Source organism: the organism of the source record quoted next, unplaced genomic scaffold, assembly GCF_019419815.1.
Source record: "Pyrus x bretschneideri cultivar Hongxiangsu unplaced genomic scaffold, Pyrus_bretschneideri_v1 Contig27, whole genome shotgun sequence".
In the NCBI taxonomy this organism is placed as follows: Eukaryota; Viridiplantae; Streptophyta; class Magnoliopsida; order Rosales; family Rosaceae; genus Pyrus; species Pyrus x bretschneideri.
Genome location: NW_025999579.1, coordinates 779,698 through 800,552, shown reverse-complemented (window position 1 = coordinate 800,552; position 20,855 = coordinate 779,698). Strand labels below are relative to the sequence as shown.

The 20,855-nt window shown below is 36.1% G+C and overlaps 2 protein-coding genes and 1 long non-coding RNA gene across 3 annotated transcripts; 1 reads left to right on the top strand and 2 right to left on the bottom strand.

Moving 5' to 3' along the window:
• Positions 1-3,120: 3,120 nt before the first annotated feature.
• LOC103950573 (probable auxin efflux carrier component 1c) lies at positions 3,121-6,864 on the bottom strand. The gene is made up of 6 exons (XM_009361803.3): positions 5,247-6,864; positions 4,885-5,131; positions 4,692-4,777; positions 4,036-4,193; positions 3,560-3,636; positions 3,121-3,458 (listed from the first exon to the last, which is right to left on the bottom strand). Exons 1-6 carry the CDS (start codon positions 6,478-6,480, stop codon positions 3,392-3,394), a joined length of 1,869 nt encoding a protein of 622 aa, XP_009360078.1. The 5' UTR covers positions 6,481-6,864; the 3' UTR covers positions 3,121-3,391.
• Positions 6,865-14,474: 7,610 nt separating this feature from the next.
• Positions 14,475-15,479, top strand: LOC125478839. Its single transcript, XR_007259628.1, has 3 exons — positions 14,475-14,683; positions 14,778-14,888; positions 15,419-15,479. It is a non-coding gene; the product is annotated as an uncharacterized LOC125478839 (long non-coding RNA).
• A 3,277-nt stretch (positions 15,480-18,756) lies between these two features.
• LOC103950572 (protein C2-DOMAIN ABA-RELATED 4-like) lies at positions 18,757-20,350 on the bottom strand. The gene is made up of 3 exons (XM_009361802.3): positions 20,166-20,350; positions 19,661-19,756; positions 18,757-19,283 (listed from the first exon to the last, which is right to left on the bottom strand). Exons 1-3 carry the CDS (start codon positions 20,319-20,321, stop codon positions 18,993-18,995), a joined length of 543 nt encoding a protein of 180 aa, XP_009360077.2. The 5' UTR covers positions 20,322-20,350; the 3' UTR covers positions 18,757-18,992.
• Between the last annotated feature and the right edge of the window lie 505 nt (positions 20,351-20,855).

Genomic DNA, 20,855 nt, shown 5'->3' with positions numbered 1-20,855 from the left:
TATATATATATATATATATATATATATATCGAAAGGAAAATATAAACATAGGAGGGTTCATCCATCATGGGAAATGTTTTCATGCTTCGTGGACGTTTCAAATATCTTCTTTTATTTTAAGCGTACTTGATTAGCAGAACACGAATAAGCCCTTGAATTTGGTGGATGATAGCCTCCTCTTACGATGTGTCAATTCCTCAGCTTCTGGGAAGAGCGTGCTGATTATGTGTTGTAGGCCTATTTGATTGAACGATTTAGGGTTTAGAGAGAGAGAGGGGAGCCGGCCACAATAAGAGAGAAGAGAGATTGATATAATTGTGAGGTGTGTATGATTCATACCATTGTGCCTTTATTTATAGTAGTAGGCTAGGTAAAAACCTTTCCCTTTAGGATTACAACATTTAATAGATGATTAGTCCTAATAAGAATATAACATACTTTCCCATAACTCCTAGGATTTACACAATCATATTCCTATTCTAAATATGACTGCAAGATATTCGTATTTTTAGACGAGTATGATTAATAACACTATGTGATAATGTGACCACAAATTTTAGACAAGTATGATTGATACCACTGCATGATGATGTGACCACGAAATGGAAGGATTCCTAGTAGAAATCCAAGCAAGTCATTAAATCCAGGTGCATTTCCTATTCCAAGTATGGATATACATCAGAAGAGGGGAAGATACATATTTCAACAAAAGTAGATCTCCTGGACCAATTAGGCTCCATGCCTTATGTTGTGCGTGCTTATTTTTCTCAGCTTTTTAGTTCATACAATAAACCTAAGCTAGATGATAGCATGCACATGATGTTTATAGATTGGTACAATAATAATTACACGGAATACTAAAACTACAATCTTGTGTATAAAGTCATTCAACATGCCTAATAATGAAATACTGGAACGGATGAGGACCGGAAGTTTCAAATTAACGCCTTATCGACATGATTTCCTGTCGATTTACAAATAAAAGAATTATTGACATGATAAAAAAAGTATCTTATTTTTATTGCAAGAGCGTGCGAAATATGACTGTACGTCTGTATGTATGACTTTAGATGTTTTTGGGGAAAATATTGTTGGAACTTGGAACTAATTTTTAGTAAAAATGCAAGTGAATTCTAAAGAAAAAAAAAAGCACTTGTAGTGTCTCCCTACAAGAAAGCACTTCAAGTGCTTTTATAACCCAAAAATATTTTCTCTAAAAGCTTTCAATCATTTTAAAAGCATTTCCAAACGATTTTGTTACCATTAATTTCTAAAGGCCATGATCCTCCTACGAGGCTACGACTATAATTTTGGAGCCTTTTTTTTTGCTATTATGTATAGATGTAGTAAAAAATATGTTAATTAATAGGTTAATAAAATTTATAATAATATTGTTTTGTTTTTACAGACACTAAGTGTATTATATGATCACTTTTTCATTAGTATATATATGCATGGATTCCTTGTCGAAGCAAGAGGTTTTAACTCAAAAACTCTAACGAGACGTATGATCAAATATTCGTGAAAAGGAAAGGTGTCAAAAAAAGGTAATATGTGTAAACTAAAAGATTAGGAGGAGAAGAAAGAAGTGAGAGAAGGAAACGTTGGATTGTGACTTATGTCTCCCAATATTCCAAAGAGGCACCCATCAAAATCAAACCCCCATCTTGGAGTGGAGGCCCCTTCTTGCACTATCTTCATGCATAATTGCATATACACAAATATATAAGCTCCTACATATTTAGTTGATTAGCTATAATCACAAAAAGAATAATTATATATATATGTATATGTATTATTTCTTACTTTATTAGTCATCACCCAACAACAAAAATAATGCACCCCTATATATTAACCTCTCATCGTACCGTCTAATTTTTTGCATAAATAATCTTTAAATAATGATTATAACACATGTATGATGCTGGTAATAAACGACATAAAATTAACTGAAGGGAGACAGAACTAACAACTGCAATAAATCTAAACTAAAAACGGAAAGTGTCACTCACTGAGAATACATCAGTCACAACTAAGTGTATATATGTTTACTTACCATGAGAATCAATGAGGATATGACGGAATGAGTATGAGATAGACAACCATACATTAGTAATCATATACCTTGATTTTTCAGGTATGAGAAGGTACGAGATACTGCAATTTCACTTACTGTTTTCATTATTTGGATGTTAGTGTAAACATGAATGAGAATTGTACACATTTTTTTGCACATCTTTAATTATTTGTAAACACATAAAAAAGAATGTTATTCATTTTTTGTGAATTCATTCCTTATGAGAACATGTCCTAAATGCCTAGGGAGGAAGACCCTTGGATGGACACGAATATAGTAAAAAAGAAAAAGACGACCAAATTAAAAATAAAGAGTAGGGAACATCAATTTTATTTTCTAATTTTCTTGGGTGGGTGCTAGCTAGACTATCAGTCATCTCAAACTTTGTATTTCGATTTTATGCTTTGCTAGTATATTGCATAGGATATATATATATATAAAGAAAAAATCTTATTATAAAAAAGAGAAAAAAAAGAGTTTAGGAAAATCTACATTGAATATCTAAATTATGAAAAATAAAAAGATTTAAATCGAAGTGTAGTGGGTTAAAGAAAAAGAATGTATCTACAAAGAAAAAAAAAAACCTTACAATCAAATATAAAAGGGAAATTAGTCATTACTTGTATTATTCAATACTATACGCACCATTGAAGAATTTTCTGCTGGAAAATTGAAATATGATTTCTTCAGATTCCAAACCTTTTTATATGGGGACATAACGTGATTGATGATGATTGAATTATTACTTAAAGTGTTAATTAACGTTTCTATTTGTGAGACATCATTTAGTTTAAAATTTTAATCTATCTAGCATTATCCTTTCACACGTGAACAGGACAGAGAAAATCTTTGCAATCTGGTAAAGATATAAAACTGAGAGGATTCAACAGGAATAATACTGAATTTAGGACATCGGTGATGGGTGTTACAAAAGAGGTTATCATCGCATCAACTTTCCCTTTACTTTTTTTCTTCCCTTTTTCTAGCTTAATTATAATCTTCAAAAATATAATGGAAAGAAAATTATAACTAACAATTTAAACTACAGAAAACGTTCTTTTTATAATTTAAATTCACTACAAACTGATTTTACAAATTTTACTAAGAAAAAAAGACGATTAATCAAAATAAAACGATTTCATTCATTCATTTCTTCCATGCAATGTTGTTCTATCTTCTCTCAATCTTCTTTCTCATTATCTTTGAGTCCCATTTTCTGAAGCACTTATGAGCTTCTTGCTTTCTGCTTGCATGAAACGCAAAAGCCAAAAGCCATTAATGTTGTTTGTTGGTCTCCACTACTCAAAAGCTTCTTCATAACCCCAACAAAATGTAGTAAACAAGCGTGATGGGCAATGCAATCAACATTCCAAATATAACCCTGAAATTAATTATTTGAATCATTAGTTAATTAGTGTCTAATTAGCAAAGAAAATAGTAAATAAAACTACTACAAAATTGTTAAAACTAATATTTACTTACCCTGTGCTGAGAATATCAGGGTGTACATTGTATTCCTTGGCAAAGACAAAGGGGACAATTCCTTGGGGTAGGGCTGCCTGTTATATATTGTTTGGCAATACAAAAAACCAAGGGCAAAAACATGTTAACCATGGCACAGATGTTTGTTGTGCAGTGTACATAATTATACAGGTACAAATAAGTCATTGTCTAATTATATCCATTTCTTTGAATAATATATACCGGGTTGGAATTTGATTATGTTTTTTTAGCTCAGAGTCTTTTGGCAGTGGAATTTCTCAACCCATGTTTCTGAAAAGCAGTGAGATGCCATGACGATTTTATTAAAAACATAAAAAAGTTTATCTTTAAGCTAACAAAATAGTTTAAAAAGTAAAGCTTATGGAGCATAGGTTAAGCTATGTGGGATTGCTTTCGTTGTGTCAGAAGAGGCAGAAGAGCAAAAATATGGAGAGAGAGAGGGAGAGATCGGTGACCTGTACAATGGCAACATGTAAGAGAGTGCCTCTTAAGCCAACAGCAATGGAAGCAGCTGCCATGACAGCTGGGCCTGTAAGGAATCTCACAGCCATGGTAAAAGCTGCAATGGAGTTTCCACATGCTATGATCCTTGGCTGCAAAGCCATAAACAAACCTGCAAAACATAAATCACATCAAAACGCAGATTAACAAAACAGCAGCAGCAGCATCAGAGACACCATGATCACCACCTCCACCACCACCACCACCGCACTGTCACTCACAGTTGGTCATGCTTGAAAGGCAGAAAAGAGTGATAGACCTTTCATCATCACTACCACCACCACCAACCCATTACATCAAATCAAAAATCGGAGACAAACCCAGCAAAAAAGGGCAGTCAAAAAGGAAAAAGATTTCTTAAAGAAAACCAAACATTATCATAACCCTACTGTTTGCTTGCTTACTTTGCTTTATTAAAACAATTAATAATTAAAGGTGCTTGTTAATAAATAAAGGTAAAAATAAGGACACTGAAATATCGCCACCTTCTTAAAAATCACCGTGTAAAATCATAAACACGTATGCACGTGTTAGGCTGTGATTCACATGAATGCAACAAGGGAGCCAAAACATTGTAAAAGAAAAAAACGAAGGGAATTCTACTACTGACCAAGGCTGAACATGGCCATGCCAAGTCCTGCATCAGATAGTATGGCAATGGACTTTGCTACAATTGCTGGCATTTGAACGTGCCACCTGCATAATAAAAATCACCAAAAATATAATTAAGAAAGAAATAATTGAATCCCACTTCAACCAAATAGTGGATTGGACTAGATTGGATTGGACTGGATTGGATTTACCTGAATGAGACTAGAGACCAAGTGAGGCCAATCAAGCTGGAGTAAGTGTTTGGGTTTCTGATGAGTTTTCTCCAAACCATGATGAGAATAAGCCTTGTCATCACACTTGTTGGAGGCATCACTTTGGCTTTTCCAATCCCATCCCCTCCTTTCTCAGCATCATTGTTCATGTTCATCTGATCTCTGTTTCCAAAGCTGAAATCCTCTCTCTCCAAGTACTCCTCCTGATTCTCTCTCCTCCCCTCCACTAAATAAACATCCAAAATATACCCACCATTAATCGATCGAATTAAGCAAAACCCATGTCACCAAATCAATAAAAAAAATAACAGGAAAAATTTAAAAAAATTTGAAGTCTGTACCTTTTCCAGGAGACACGGCCAATTTAACTTCTTTGTGATCATGGGCAGCTCCGCCGTATTCATTGCTTCCGAACACATCTGAAACAGGAGAAGCACTTGAGCTCCAAACAAACATATGGAGATCCTTCCCGCCATTGTTGTCCTCTGTTTTCTGAGCTTGCCCATTAGCCCTCTTTGCATTCATGGCATTGGTATTAGCGTTAGCATTAGCGATGACGGTTTTAGACGCCGTCGGAGAAAACATTCCTGGGTTCGGAGCCGGGTAATGCGCCGCCGCATTACCTTGCCCGCCGTGGTAAAATCTCGGCTTGTTTCCAGTAGCAGAGCTGACAGCGCCGCCGCCACAGTCCTCCTCGAAATTTGACGGCCGTGGAGTCGGCCCTCTGGACGCAGACATCCCGTAAACGTCGTTAGCTCCGAAATTGGAGTTCCTTCCGGCGGCCATCATAGAGTAAAAATCCGTGTGGTTAAAGCTCGATCCTCTCGGCGTCGGATTTCTCGACGACTGCAGAGAGTAAATCTCCGCATTGGTAAGATTCGACGGCCGCGGGGTGGTGGACGACAGCCCCTGAGACCGCCGCGAGAAAATATCCGACCGCGAAGCGTTTGATTTTCTAACAGTAACGTGGAGCTTGCCGTCCTCCTTGATCTCCGCTTCGGTTTCGAGGGGCTGTCTTCCGTCGAGCGACATGATGTCGGAGTCGACGTGGATGGAGACAATGGATCCCGCCGTGTCGGGAAACTGCTCGGAGATGAGGAGTCTTGCTCCTCGGTATTCGAACATGAAAAGCATCAAAGTGTACCAGATAATGCACTGGAGGACGACGATCTGCACCATCAAACTCCCGGAAAAATCGCCGTACATTCCTTTGAGCAATGGGATTCCCATGACCAGAGTGTTGGGCAGAGTGGAGACGGAGAAGAGAGTGATCGTCCATTCCAGGCAGCCCCTTTTGCTGACTTTGGCCCAGACGCCGAGGACGGCGAGGACAATGAGCTTCTGGAGGGTGTCGGCGGCGATGAAGCGGGTGTTCATGTTGTAAGGGTCGTTGCTGGAGATGAAGTGGAAGGAGAGGAGGGGGACGGCGAAGAGAGCAACGAAGCGGTTGATGCCGGAACACTGGTCGGGGGTGAAGATCTTCCACCACTTTACGGAGCCGTAGGCCAAGATCATAGCCACGTAGAGCGGCACCACCGCCGTCATGACGTGGTAGAAGTCGGATAATGTGATCATCTTGGTAACCGGTGAAAACCCGAATCAGGAAAGTTAATTCTTATTGCTCTGTTTCTGGGGAGGTGAGGATTTGTGGAGGAAAGTGGTGGGGGAAGAAGGAGGAGGTAGGCGGTGGATGTGGTGGTGGGGCTGATGATGAAAAGGGGAGGAGGAGGAGGAGGAGGAGGAGAGCATGTGTGTTTTAGGTTTATGGGGGAGTGTGTGTGGGTGGGTAATAAGCAGAAAGAATAGAGCTTTGAGAGTTGCGCGAGCAAGCATGCACTTACAGTCCCCAACACACTCGGCTTTTCAGGTCTCAGAAAGTATTTTGCTTTTTTATAATTTCAGTTTGTTTTTTTCCTTCTTTTTTTGGAAAAATAGTTGTGCAATTTGGGTTTAGGGTTAGGGTTTTTGGGTTAAGGAGGGAGGGTATTTTCTTATTATTTTTTTGGTCGAAGGAGGGATGGTATTTGATGACACGTATGTAGAGTTTTTCTTTTGTAAGTTGGTGTGTGGCTCTATCTTGTATGGGTCTACTGGTTGCATAAAGTGGAGAAAAAGCATTTTGGCTAGAGGTGGCTGTGTCTCTTAACTAGTTGTTTCTTTGTTTGGGTACCTTTTTAAGCTTTCAAAAGACCCTCTCCATCTTTCCTTTCCCTCTCTTATCAATGAACGATCAAGAACATCTCCAGCAAACTAAGTCATTTTCGAGTAAAAAGTCGATCGATTTATTCATCTCACAGCATTTCTAGCATATATGTTAGCTAAACTTTTTTGGTAAGAAACCAGTCAATTCTATAGCTTATGTTAACAGTGTATCTAGCAACTAGCTAAGTTCTTTTTGAGCCAGGAATCAATCAATCTTTAACTTAGTTTAAGAGTATTTTCAACACACTAGCTAAACTCCCTTTTGAGCCAGGACTCAAATCGATCTTTGACGATTGGGTCAAGAGTATCTCCAACAAACTAGCTAGCTAATTAAACTCCCTTTTGAGCCAGGTATCAAACTAACAATCAATCATTGGTTCAAGTCATGAGTATCTCCAACAAACTAGCTAAACTCCCTTTTAAGCCAGATATCAAAATATAAATCGATCTTTGGCTCAGGTCAAGAGTATCCCAGCAAGCTAATTAAACCCCTTTTTAAGTAAAAAATAATCACTCTCAAACTACACTCAAAGCATCTCCATAAAATTAACTAACTAAACTTACTTCATAGTCATTTTTAAGTGATTTCCCAAAACACTCCTTCCATAAACTAGCTATCAATGGACTCAAGATGATTCAAATTAGTTAAATAAAATTTAATGTTGAAAGTTAGTCCAATAAAACTTATTCAAATATCGATAATATTACCATGTGATTTTAAATATCTGAAATAGGGTGTGAGATCAAAATGGAATACGTACCTCCCTAGTTCGTTTCATTACTTTATTTGTTTATCTATTTTCTGTTGTTAAAAATATTTAAAAATTGCAGTAAGTAATAGTGCATTCGAGTATAACGTTTGCATGTTTTAATATATTGCAGTCCAAAACTGATGAAATTATCTTCATGGGAAGAAGTGAGGATAATAGCCTTCGTGGATCCTAAATTGTCCATTCCTAAGACGGAAAGATTTTTTTAGTGTACCAGAAATACAATCCGGCATATTGATATTATAATGCAATTGATTAGAAATAAATAAATTTAACCATTTGTATTATAACACTTAGTGTACTAGATTGTGTGTCAAAACTTAAACTCTAAAAATTTCTCCCTAAGCCATACGACGTACTTGGCACTTCCAAACGCTTGCATGTCAATATGTTAGGTGGGATTAGATGCCAATCACAACTTAGAGGAAGATAACAATCCTAGCTATGCCAAACGCCGTGCTGTTTCGATTTGGAGTTGTATATTTGTGTCCATGGAACAACATTATATATACACTCCATGCACTCTTGAGACTAGGAAGATATTTCTTCCCAATAATTCTATTTTGGACGTATGATATTGTCACACTTAATAGTGGTTGGCTATAATTTGTATGTGATATTTACCTATATTTAGAGTGTGGTAGTATACGTGTCAGTTTTTTTTGTTTAAATACTATTATTCTGCTTTTGGTAAACAACTAGGAAGATCAAACAATACTTCCCTCTTTCCAGTAAGGAGGAAAGGTTTCCTTCCTCCTAACACGACATCATTTCATTGTATTAATGTCGTAATCAAAACAGTTTATTCTATCTATCATCATCTAAAGATCATCTTTAAAAAAAATTCACTCATTTGAAGACCGTTTACTCATTCATATGAATTAAAGAAATTGACAGTTCAACACAAGAATGCTACTTATTACCATAGTCGTCAATTAATTTGTTTGACACATATGAATGGTTTAATGGTCTTCAATTCAAATTAATTTGTACGAAATTATTTTTAAATTATGGTAAAAGAAATCAACCGTTTCAATTATAATGTTTATTTTTCTTGAAAGAAATGGTATGAGGACACATTACTAGAAAGGAGAGGACACATTATTTTTCATTATTCAAATCCATTATTTTTAACACAAAGGATATAAAGAATGAGAGAATTTAGTATAGGAATAATTGTTGTTTCATAGTTATGAACCTTTTGGTACCGTTTGGTACGTGAAACGGGACGGAACAGAGTGGGACAAGGCGTTCCGTCCCACGTTTGGTGCGCCTAAAATGGGTGGAACGAGCTGTTCCACGGGACGAGTTTTGGGTGAATTTTCGTTCCGCCTCACCCCCCTGGAACGACTCGTTCCACATCTGTGGAACACAAAATTATAACCTCTCCGTCTCCTTCTTCTTCCTCCTTGTTTCCATCCGAGGGCATCTTTGCTCCCGCTCCGTTCCGTTCCGTCCTGTCCCATCCTGTCCCATCCTGTCCCGTCCCATTCCGTTCCATCCCGTCCCGTTCCGTCTGCATACCAAACGATACCTTTATGCATGTGTAAATTTTTATATGAGTACGGCTAGGGAGACTTAAATTTATAGACAAAATTTTGGAAACTAAAAAATATAAAAGTTGATGATTGACATTTAATCTACAATTTTAGTCTCTAAATTTGATCTCCTTAGACCATCTCCAAAGGAGATATCAAATTTTGAACATAAAATTTAAATTTTGACAGCTTATGTGGCACTTTGACATCTTTTAAAGTTTTGTTCTCCAACATATGTCAAATTAAATTATTATTTTATTATTTTATAAAATAAATTATTAAACTAATTAAAATTTAATAAATGACATTTAAAGTTTAATCAGTAATTTGTTCACCTTCCTTGAATGAAAAGAAGAAAAAAGTAGGATAATTGCATCGGTCAACTCAACATTAATTATAATAAATGATTAAACTAATTAAAATTTAATAAAATACATTTAATAATTAATAAAAAAAACATTTGAAGCTGCTATCAAATTTGATAGCAACCTCTTTTACTGCCAATCCATGTCATCGCCACATAAGATTTGACACTTTACAATGGCAGAGCTAGGAAATTTTCACCGGGTGGGCTACCTTAAAGATTTAAATCTTTATAAACAAAGAAACTTAATACTGTATTTTTCAAAATATGCTCTACCTTAAGAAAATTTCATAAGGTGAGCTGAGAATTTTCGTTATTAAATAAATGTGTTAAAATTCAAACAAGTCCAAACTTGTGCATGTAAAAGAAGCAATGAGAAAAAAGATGTAACAAAAAGATATGATTTGTGAACTGTATTACATAATTTTATATGGTTAAACTAAGAGAATTAAAATTAGTGACTAAATATATAATGGGCTACATTCGAAAATCAATAAAAATTACATGTAAAATATTAATTTTTTACGGAAAACTACCTGGGCTATAGCCTAGGGTAGCCCTTAACATGGCTACGCCATTGACACTTCGGTTGAAGAATATTAGTGTAATTTTTTTTATTGTTATAATTAATGTGTACATTTTGACATCTCATTTAAAGATATTCTTAGTATTACTATTTCCATATATACTGGATCAATTCGCGAGCTGTGAAGATTAGTTGGAGAAATATTGTTGAGGTTATCAAAAGACGTGCCTTGAGGCTTTTGGAATGTACTGGCATTGAGTTTTACCATTCTGCTTTTTACGCCAGATAAAAGTAGAAAGTACTCTCTTTTTTTTTATGATGCTAACCAAACGCTGCCTTATTCTTTTCTTAGAAAAGGAAGAGAGAAAAATGTTGAGGAAACGTTTTCAGAAGTGAGACTTTCGTGAACTCTCAGTTATCTCATATTTTTTACATATTGTTTTATAATGCTTTCATGAAAAATAACATTAAATAATGAGATGACAAAGATTATATGATAAGGATAATACTAGGGAAACCAAATTTTATAGACTAAATGATGTGATTGTTGATGATTGAATTATTAATTAAGTATCGATTTATGTGGTTATTTATTATTGATAACACATCATTTGATTTAAAATTTGATTTTCCTAACATTATCCATATGATAAATACCTCTTCGAGTGAGTCAATCCAGTATTTCTCTAGAAGAAAAGATCCATGCCGGACAGGTAGTATAGTAAAGTTTTGACGATGCAGAGGACATATTAATCCATGGGATAATATTATTTAAAATAATTCATTCTGTGAATACCTTTAAAGAAAACAGATTCATTTACGTGAAATACTGACATTCTAACATATGATTGGCTTTGAAATTTGAAATGAACAATTGGGAGATGAAATCAAATTAATTAAATAAAAAATTATAATTAACCCTTGAAGTGATGAAAACGCAGAAGCATGCTTTGAAGTTAATGATGAGGACCATGGGGGCTCGGGGTGCACAAAGGAATGAAAGCAAATGGGGGACAGAGATCGACGTGTTAATCTCACAACTCTGTTTGAAATCCAAAACTCCAAACACCAGGCCTTCACTGCACGCACTGCAATGGAGGTTTTTGTTTTCTAAGAGCATGAAGCTCTTGGGACTTTCCACTTGCTATTATATTATCATCAGTTTTAACTCTTTCTCCATGCGTCTACTTTCGTCTCATCTCTCACAAGAAGCAACAACCACCCATTTTTTCTTGAACTTGAATCACTTGGGATTTCTTAAACTAATTCATCGTTCTTCACTCCCAAAATTGCGTGCTCTATTCAATACATTAACAATTGGTGTCACTATCTCTCCACCAATTTATCTCTTGCGTTGAATGGATCAAGGATAAAGATTAGGCGTAAACATCGAAACTAGCTTTCGACAAGCCTACAATTCAAAAAAAAATTTGTAGATGATAGTCAAGTTTGAAGTCCCTATTGGTGGTTTAGGGTTTGCTTTTGTAAAGAAATAAAGAGAAATACTAATTAAGGAGACTCTCTTAAAGTAAGAATCTGCATGGACTCTATGTCATCTCATAGTTTAACATTAATTTTCATACCAACATTATAAAATATTGTGTTAAAAATATGAGGTGGCAGAGAATTCATGAAGAGTCTCACTTTTGAGAGAATGTCCTTAACATTTTTCAAAAATAAAGGGGAGACGAAAGAGTTAGTTTTTCTCCTCCGACTTATTGTTTTTGTTGTTATATTGAACTTAGTGTGTTTTTCGTTTTATAGACAGTTTCCATGTAATGTTAAAGTTTTGTTCAATAAATTATTTCTGCTCATACAAAAAAATGAAAGAATTGACCAAATTTGTGTATTTCTGGAAAATTAAGAAGAGATCGAGTAATGTTTTTGGCTTCCTATGCAAATCTCATCTTGGTTCCAAATCTTTTTGTGATCAAACCAAGAAATACACTCGGCGTAGAGGGACAAGAGAGTTTGCGAAAGATCATGCAGGTTTCTCTCCTTTTCAGTCATGCACCTTTTTTTCTTCTTTCATCAAAGAAATGATTAGTCATGCACGGTTAACTTAATCTTTTTTCACATGTTACATAGGAATTAGGTTAGTTGGTCATGATAGTGTGCTTCTTTGTTATTATTTTAAACTTTGAATCTGCTTTCTCATGGATAAAACTAGACTATTCCTTCATCAAAACATTTTTTTGGTAGCGGCATTCACACACCCGGTTTATATCTCACACACCCCTCTCAATTTTCGATCGTCAAGTAATGGACAAAAATTAACAAGGGTGTGTGGAAGGTAAAAGGGGTGTGTGAATATCACTCTTTTTTTTTTCTTTTTTTTTTAACAAGAGTAAATCAAGGAATAATTAAGGAGACTGGTTAAGCATTTGCCATCCAAATGGTGAATGAAATAACGAGGCAACAATCATCAAAACTTGAATAATGAATAAATGTTAATGCAGATAACATAGTGATTAGTAAGCAGAAGGAGTGGTCTAATTAGGATGCCGCATGTTATTAGTTGGAAACTTGGGAAAGATGGCAGACAGAAGCACAAGCTTAAAGCCTTAATTAAGTGCATAAACAAATGTGATTACGTGCAATGGTTAAATGGAGTCCTCGTGAAAGTTTAAGAAAACCATTTTTGTGAGTGAAGGGCAATATTTAAGAGATAAAGTCACATAATAAAGCTCCTTTCGTGCAAGGCTGCAAAGCCAAAGAAGAAAATATTTAAAGAAATGATGGTATAGATCCTTATCGATGGTGGACACTTCCATTTTACCAAAGAGAAAAAAGATGGTGGATACATTTCTAATTAAGCGGCTTTAATTTGTTGGAAATTGGGACATACATGTTATGTGGATTCACATTAAACTGGTGGACGGCAAAAATTGACTTTGGCTTAAGCTTTTAGGGTACTTAGAGGGAGAAAAGGAAGATTAAGTTAGGAAAATGCATACGTCGATCATCATTACATACTTTTTTTTAAATTTTAATGGATGAAAAAGCCTTAAACACAGGCATGTGTTTCAAAAAAGTCTCTGAAAAAATGGGCATTTGTCCTTCAATTAATTACAAAGGAAAAGGGTATAGAAATTAGTTTTTTCAGTGATAGAATAATATATATGTTTGGTATATATATAAATAAGGCCTCATAATTAGGGAAAGCAGGCATATATCTCTATCTTTTGGACTAGTGGATAAATCATATCAACTAACGCAGTGTTTTGTGCTTTAATTGTTTGTCTATTAAGTGATCTTTTCTAGGCTAGGGTACATGGTTTACAACAATTGCTAGTGTCCAACCAATGTGTTCTAATTTGTAAAAGCTCGAAGGATTTTTACTGTTTGTCAGTGCTAGTCGATCTGGATCAAGTAGTTAATTTGGTCCTTCGAGCTTTTGGAGTGGATTGCTATTAATTAATCCTATCTCGTTGCTGCTCTTGCTATGGCGGTGGTCTCCTGCGGGGTTCCTCATGGCGCGTATTAGGGTTAGGGTTTGGCTTTGTGTTTATGTTGTTTGGTTCGACGGCCTTTCTGATAATGCTTTATATGGTATCATGGTTAGTTATTAATAAAGCATTTCATTTCCTTTTTCCACCAAGGATATGAAAAGATACGTCTGCAACCATTTTGTTCATTGAATTTGCTGTGTGTAGCCATTGCATGCTACGTACGTACCTGCATGCATGCGATGAGCTCCATTTCTCCACGCTTAAAACTTCAATGACAGTATAAAATATTTAGAAAAGTAGATTTTAATCCTTAAATAAGATGAAGTTTAGAAAAATGTCTTATACAAGATTAAAAATTGATTTTAGTCCCTAGACTCTATTTGATGCCAGCATTTTAAATGTCTCTCTTTTTTATTTATAATTTTATGGTGTTCATAAATTAAATTTTATGAAAATATTATAAATTCGAATTATCATTATGGTAAGTATCTTATATAAGAAAATATTTTTGCAAAGATTTTTCAGGACATATTTATGCGCCACTAATTCATTACAATATATTTAGGTACGAACATTTCAATACACTAGGTTAGTATTGTGACATCCCGTCCCGGAAATATCGAAACGCACGTGTGAATTTATGACTTTGCCCCTAGTTCGTTTTTGTCACGTTGTGGATTGTTTTGTGTGGTGTGGCATGTGTTGGGCCACACACACACATACACACACACTCTCAGACACTGTCACCCTTTCTTTCCCTCTGTCTCTTCCCTGTCTCTCTCTCTCTCCCCCGAGCTCCATTCCTCCTTCTTCCCTCTGTAAACGTACGGACAAACCCACAACCCACCAAATCCTCACAGATCGTAGAAACCAACTACACCATTGAACTCGTGAGGTCGAGGCGAGCACAGCCATACCCTTTACAGGTGAGAAATCCTTTGTTTTCACGTCGTTTCGAAAATGGCCGATTTGAGTACTATTCATGCAAAGGTTATTCATTGAGTTTTTGGGATTTCTAAGCTCGTAGGCAGCTTGGTGGTGCCACGAGGAGACTCGGAGTACTTTGTTGGACGATTTTGGACGTCGGGATCACCGTGGTCGAAGTTGGTCGAGTTTTGGATTGTGAGACAGGTATGATCGCGTAATTTTTAGGCTTTAAAAGTGGTCTAACGTGATTCTACTAGTCTAGGGCTTTAATTTGGTTCAAGAATCATGGTAAATGGTTGAAAATCGAGTGAGAAAACACGGTTTTAAGTTTCCCCAGTTTTCCGGTGATCGGAGTCCGGCGAGAGTAGGTCGGAGAAGAAACAGAAATATTCCGTTAAGTTTAATGGAATATTCCTAACGGCAGTAACGGTTTCCAGTTAGGTTTAACGGAATATTCCGTCAGTTTAACGGAATATTCCTGACGGCGTCTATTGACACCGTCAGTGTGCCTGGCACGTGGCCGCGCGTGGGGGCGCGTGGGTTCGTGTCTGTGCTGGCGCGTGGGGGCGCGTGCGGGGTCCAAAAATTATTTTAAAAATATGGTTGTGATCGTGAGGTTGTGTAGATCACGTTGGTATATTCATTTGTCCATTTTGAGCAATGTATGAGAAGTTATTTTGAACGGACGGTTATGTGCTTTAAAGTTAACGTTTTTATAGTTAATTCGCATATAGGTGGCACGTATCCCGAGGACGAGCGTGCACATTCGAGGCAGGGGGGCTACGACCCTTCCACATACCAGTGAGTGGGCTTTTGTTTTCCGTATATACCTATATACATGTTATTTCCCAGAAATTAGTATAAATGCTTCGTTTTACGCCATTATTTTTATATGATTGATGGTTATGCATGAGTAGTGGCATATACGGTTAAGTACATATCCATTTATGATTGCATTATGTATGTTGGTGCTGTGGAGGCGTAGGTAAGTAGCCAGGTAAGCATTATTTAACGATTGCATTAAATAACGGTTAGAGATGCTTAGAGAGCTCATAACCTGCACCCCCGGTGTTAGTGCTCCCGCCCTGAGTAGGGCACAGTCCTTCACGTGTCGTTCACCTCCCGCACCATCCGCTCAGCTTGGATCCAAGTTAGGTGCACAGTCCTGTCGTACAGACCACTATAGGTGGTTCCGACTCGTAGGTGACCCGCGATTATTCGCACAGCCTTCACGTGATCGTAGCACTAGAGCGTTCATATGTATTACACCCAGGCTTGTCGTACAGACCACTATAGGTGGTTCCGACTCATGGGCAGGTTTAGTGATTGAGTTGTGATTTGGGCTCTAGATTCAGCCGTACAGGTCACTTAGGGGACTCCGGCTGCCAGATTATTATAATATTGATGTGATATACATACCTGAGCACTTGCATGTTATTATGAGGCTTTGAGCATGTTGGCATACCCTTGAGCATACTTGGCATATTTATACCTACGTATATATGTTTATTTTCTGGGAAGTATACAGGTTTTACGGCGAGGGGTTAGAATGTATTTTATGAAATGGCTTTCAAAGAATTTGTTTTTGCCCACTCACGCTTTTGTTTTTGCGCCCCTCCAGGTTCTAGTAGCTTAGTGGGTTCGGTGGTTTTCCCAGAGACGTCCCGGCATTCTGACAGACATTCACCTATGTAGGGTCGCCTTCGGGTGCACTATTGTCGTATCGTTTCTTTTGGACTGCTGTAGGCCTTAGGCTCTGAATTCAGTGTCTTATTTACGCTAGCACATATTCTATCACTCTATATTTGCTAGTTTTTAAATTATTCGCACTTTTATATTACTGTTTTTTAGCTTCCGCACTGTGCACATGGCTACGTCACTTCCACGTGACGGCCAGCATGCCCTGATCTCGGTTGGGGTGTGTCAAGTATAATATATTTAGGTACAGACATTTCGGTATATACTAGTTTATTATAATATATTTAGGTACAGACATTTCGGTATACAAGTTTAGTATCATATATTTAGGTATGAAATTTTTTGGTACACTTTTGTTTTTGCATATTTTCTTATGTGGCACTAATTCACTACAATATATTTAGGTACGAACATATCAGTACACTAATTTAGTAAAATATATTATGATACGAATATTTAGGTACACTAATTAGAGGAAGTAAAATAAATATAATGAATTAAAATGTGTATAATAAAAAATAATTTTAATTTTAATGTAATGACATTAAATAAGATATCTATTGAATATTAAAACAAAATTATAATATAAATTTGAATTAAGTACACATTAAATGACTAAAATCAATATTCATTCTAACACCAAATTTTAATTAAATTTTAATCTTCTTCAAAAATTAAAATTCAAAAACCCCTAAAATATTTGTATAGGTGAGGACAATAAGCGTATCTAAATGAAGATGGAGACAGCTAGCTAGCGCTAGGTATTGGCTTATTCTGAATCTCTCTGATTGCTTCATCAAGTAAGGAGGACGAATATATGACATACTTATTTTCCTGGGAGGCTGGGGCGTCGTCTGTTGAGGATCCAAGTGTGGATCTACTTTATTCAGATTCTGTTCACCCTGCAATTGCAAACACAGTTACTTACAGGAGTTTAGATACTTACCCGATCCTCTTTGTAAGGATCCTGAAAATATGTGAATTGTGTTTGTTATCGTACATCATCTTGTAATCATAAATCATTTTAAATATTTTTACTTAAAAATAAACATAAACAGTGATAAAAAAATGAACGCATAATATATGATAAACAGACACGATTCTCGAATCCCCAAAATCCTCGTCAAAAGAATCCGGAGCGGATCCTGTTGGTACTTACGGAGTCGTCTATATATATACACTCACCTGTATATAGCTAGGCAAAGGGGATGTACTTCAGGCAGGGGCCTGAAGGGAAAGAGAAGTATTTGAAGCCAGCCCATCAAAGCATTGGGTTGGACTTCAAGATCAAGTTTGGGCTTACGGTAGACCTATTCTTTTTTGCTTGACATCTTTTATTGAAGAAAGCTAAAATTTTACTCAAAATCAATGAACGAACAACAAGAAGAGACTAGTCTAACTCTAGCTATATAAGTCCATGCAAAGATTTCATTTATCAAATATCAATTTTATGTTATAGACGTTTATGACTCCCCATCTATGCCCTACAGTAATGACTCCTCTAGCATTATGATTTTATATTCACCAAAATAATGATGGCATACATCTAATTACTTTGTGGATTAATTGGATTTCACTTGACTATATGGCTCTAGTGTGTGTTCAGGATAGAAGTTTTGTATAAACATGTCACCATGCTATTAAGTATTTTAATTTAGGTTCTTTTCTTTTTATAAGGGTTATGATTCAACTCACATAAATAACGTGTTTGATAATTATAACTGATCAATTATATAGCTTAGACCAAATCTCAGACACCCCAATATCAATTGTATAAAAATAAAAAAAGTTGAATATGACTGATCAATTATATAGCTTAGACCAAATCCCCGACACCCCAATATCAATTGTATATATATAAAAAAAAAGGCTGAATATGACTAATCAATTATATAGCTTAGACCAAATCCCCGACACCTCAATACCAATTGTATACAAAAGAAAAAAGTTGAGTATGACTGATCAATTATATAGCTTAAACCAAATCCCCGACACCCGAATACCAATCGTATAAAAAAAAAAATTGAAATAGTAGATCGGTTGAAGTGTAATGATCTTACATATGTAATCGTTGTATGTCATGTAAACGTACTCTTCTACCCTTTCTCGGGAGTTGATGACCATTCATACTATTACCCTAAACAGAGGTTCACAACAATTGCTAGCTATTGCCATGGGCCCATGACATTTTCTGGGCAGAAATGATCAAGAAGGAATTAACTGATAAAGCATTGGTACATATGTAAATGTACAAGGCACGCTTTTTATAATGCATTGCATATAATTTTTCCTGCAAATTAATGGGTACATAAATTATACAAAGCAATATTCTAAGACATGAAGAGCTTGCAATTTGCTATCATACCCAGCAAGATAGAGATGAAAGTTAAAAATTGTTCAACCCTAATTTAAGTACATACAATGTGTGTTTGTTATATACATATAACGGGATTTTTCGGAGTATTCTATACTCCGGAGCACCATGGAAATTTAGCCTATCAACAAACCATCACAGCTTATGAAAAAACCGTTCTGTTTAGAATCTTACAACCACAACAACCAGGCCATATATTATGCAGGAACGCGAATTAAGCATAGAAATTGAGGCACTCATAATCCCTTGGAACCAGGAAGGTCAATCCATTGCAACTGGATTTCGACCTCGCCGCATTCGACATTTCTCAATCTGAGGCACATGTCTTGCACCACCTTCCCATCCTTCCATTGGATGCAGCTCTCTTCAGCCAGGCAGTTTGCCCTATCTGGTTGTATTCTCGATACCGTAGTGCCGCTTGGGACGCCTTCCAAGTTCATTTTCAACGCCTCTAAATAAGGCGATATGCCGAATTCTGCATCTCCCATTTTGTCATCCTTGCTGAATGTGTCATGGTCAAACACAGTCTACACCCGCACACAAACAAACACCATCAACCAACTCACATATCTTTTGGTTTTGGAAAGCACTAAAATCCACTAAAAGTCGAAAAATAAAATGAAAATTCATCTAGGCAGGAATGAATGGAAAATAGGAGAATCAAACATTAACCTATGAAGTAGAAGTGGTATCTGAAGCTAATCATGGATTGTCACGTAAGAAAGTTAAAATACATGGCAGTGCCTGATAGACTCAGGATACCGCTGCCGTGACATCTAACACGTGTATGGAAGTCTCTCTCCTAAAGATGATAGCCGTTGGCATCAATGTTCTATCTGTCATAAATTTAAAATGCTTATCACAACAGTTGACGGAAAAAGCAAAAAGTGCTTCTACAGCTTACCAGCTTGATAGGTATACTGGGGTCTGTAACAGACAGAGTAAGATCTTCATTCCACTCTGGGTTAACATCCTTTTTAATTACACGAGTCTTCAGTTTCTGCATCAAAAAAAGGTTTAATCCTTACACATAAATAGATAAAAGGAACATAATTCTAATTCAACAAAAGCAAAGCATTTGTGAAGCTGCAGCAAAAGCACAAATCAGACCAGATTGAGATTATTACAAAGCTATGAAATTCTCAATCAAAATTGATGAATTTCATCACACAAATGAAAAACCTGGATTACAAGCCAATTGCAAAAATTACAAACGAAAAAAAGGACTTTTTAAGAAGGGTATTTTGATGATGCAAAATTGAAACACCCCGTGAAAGAAATTAACAAAATTGATAAGAATTTATCAGAGAAATTCATAAAAAATAAGATTAAAAAACAGAGCAAAACAGTAAACTCAAAGTTGAAGAAATGGAGGAGGAGGAGGAGGAGGAAGGGGAGGGGGGAAATACCTGTTTACCCATCTTGATGACGACGTAGGGATCGCTGCTACGGACGTCGCGGACGGCGAGATTAACACCGCGCTTGACGTGGATGCGGAGAAGACCGAGCAGATTCTCCATGAGTGACTTGCTACCGCCTTTCGCCGGTTTCTTTGGTGAGTCCATCTACATGTGTTATGATCTCCCTCCCTCTTTTATACTAAGCCACCAACAATCCTCGTTTTATTCGTTATCACCTACCAACCCCATAAAAAAGTAATTAAAACAATTACTTTAAAAATTAAAATTAAAATTAAAACAAAATTGACCAAGTGCAAATAACATGAACGGAAGCACATCGACATTGTAGTGCAACGTTTATTAAAAGGAAAACAAATAAAAATGACATGATTGACTTTTTAATGTAAAAATATGATTTTTCGTTAAAATAAACAATACTGGAAGTTTTTTATTAAAGTTCCCTTATTAAAACTATTTATCAACACATGTCTATGACATACAAACGTATGAAAGAACGGATGTCTGTATCCGTTCATAATTAGGGCCACTACAAATGAAACAAAATACAAAGAAAGAAACTCTAATCGAAAATGAAATGACAATGTGTTAATAAATAACTGATGTGATCCGACAACGAATAAGAACAAAAATAATGAAAAATGTAGGAAAAAATGGGAATAGGGCCCTACCAAGTTGGTA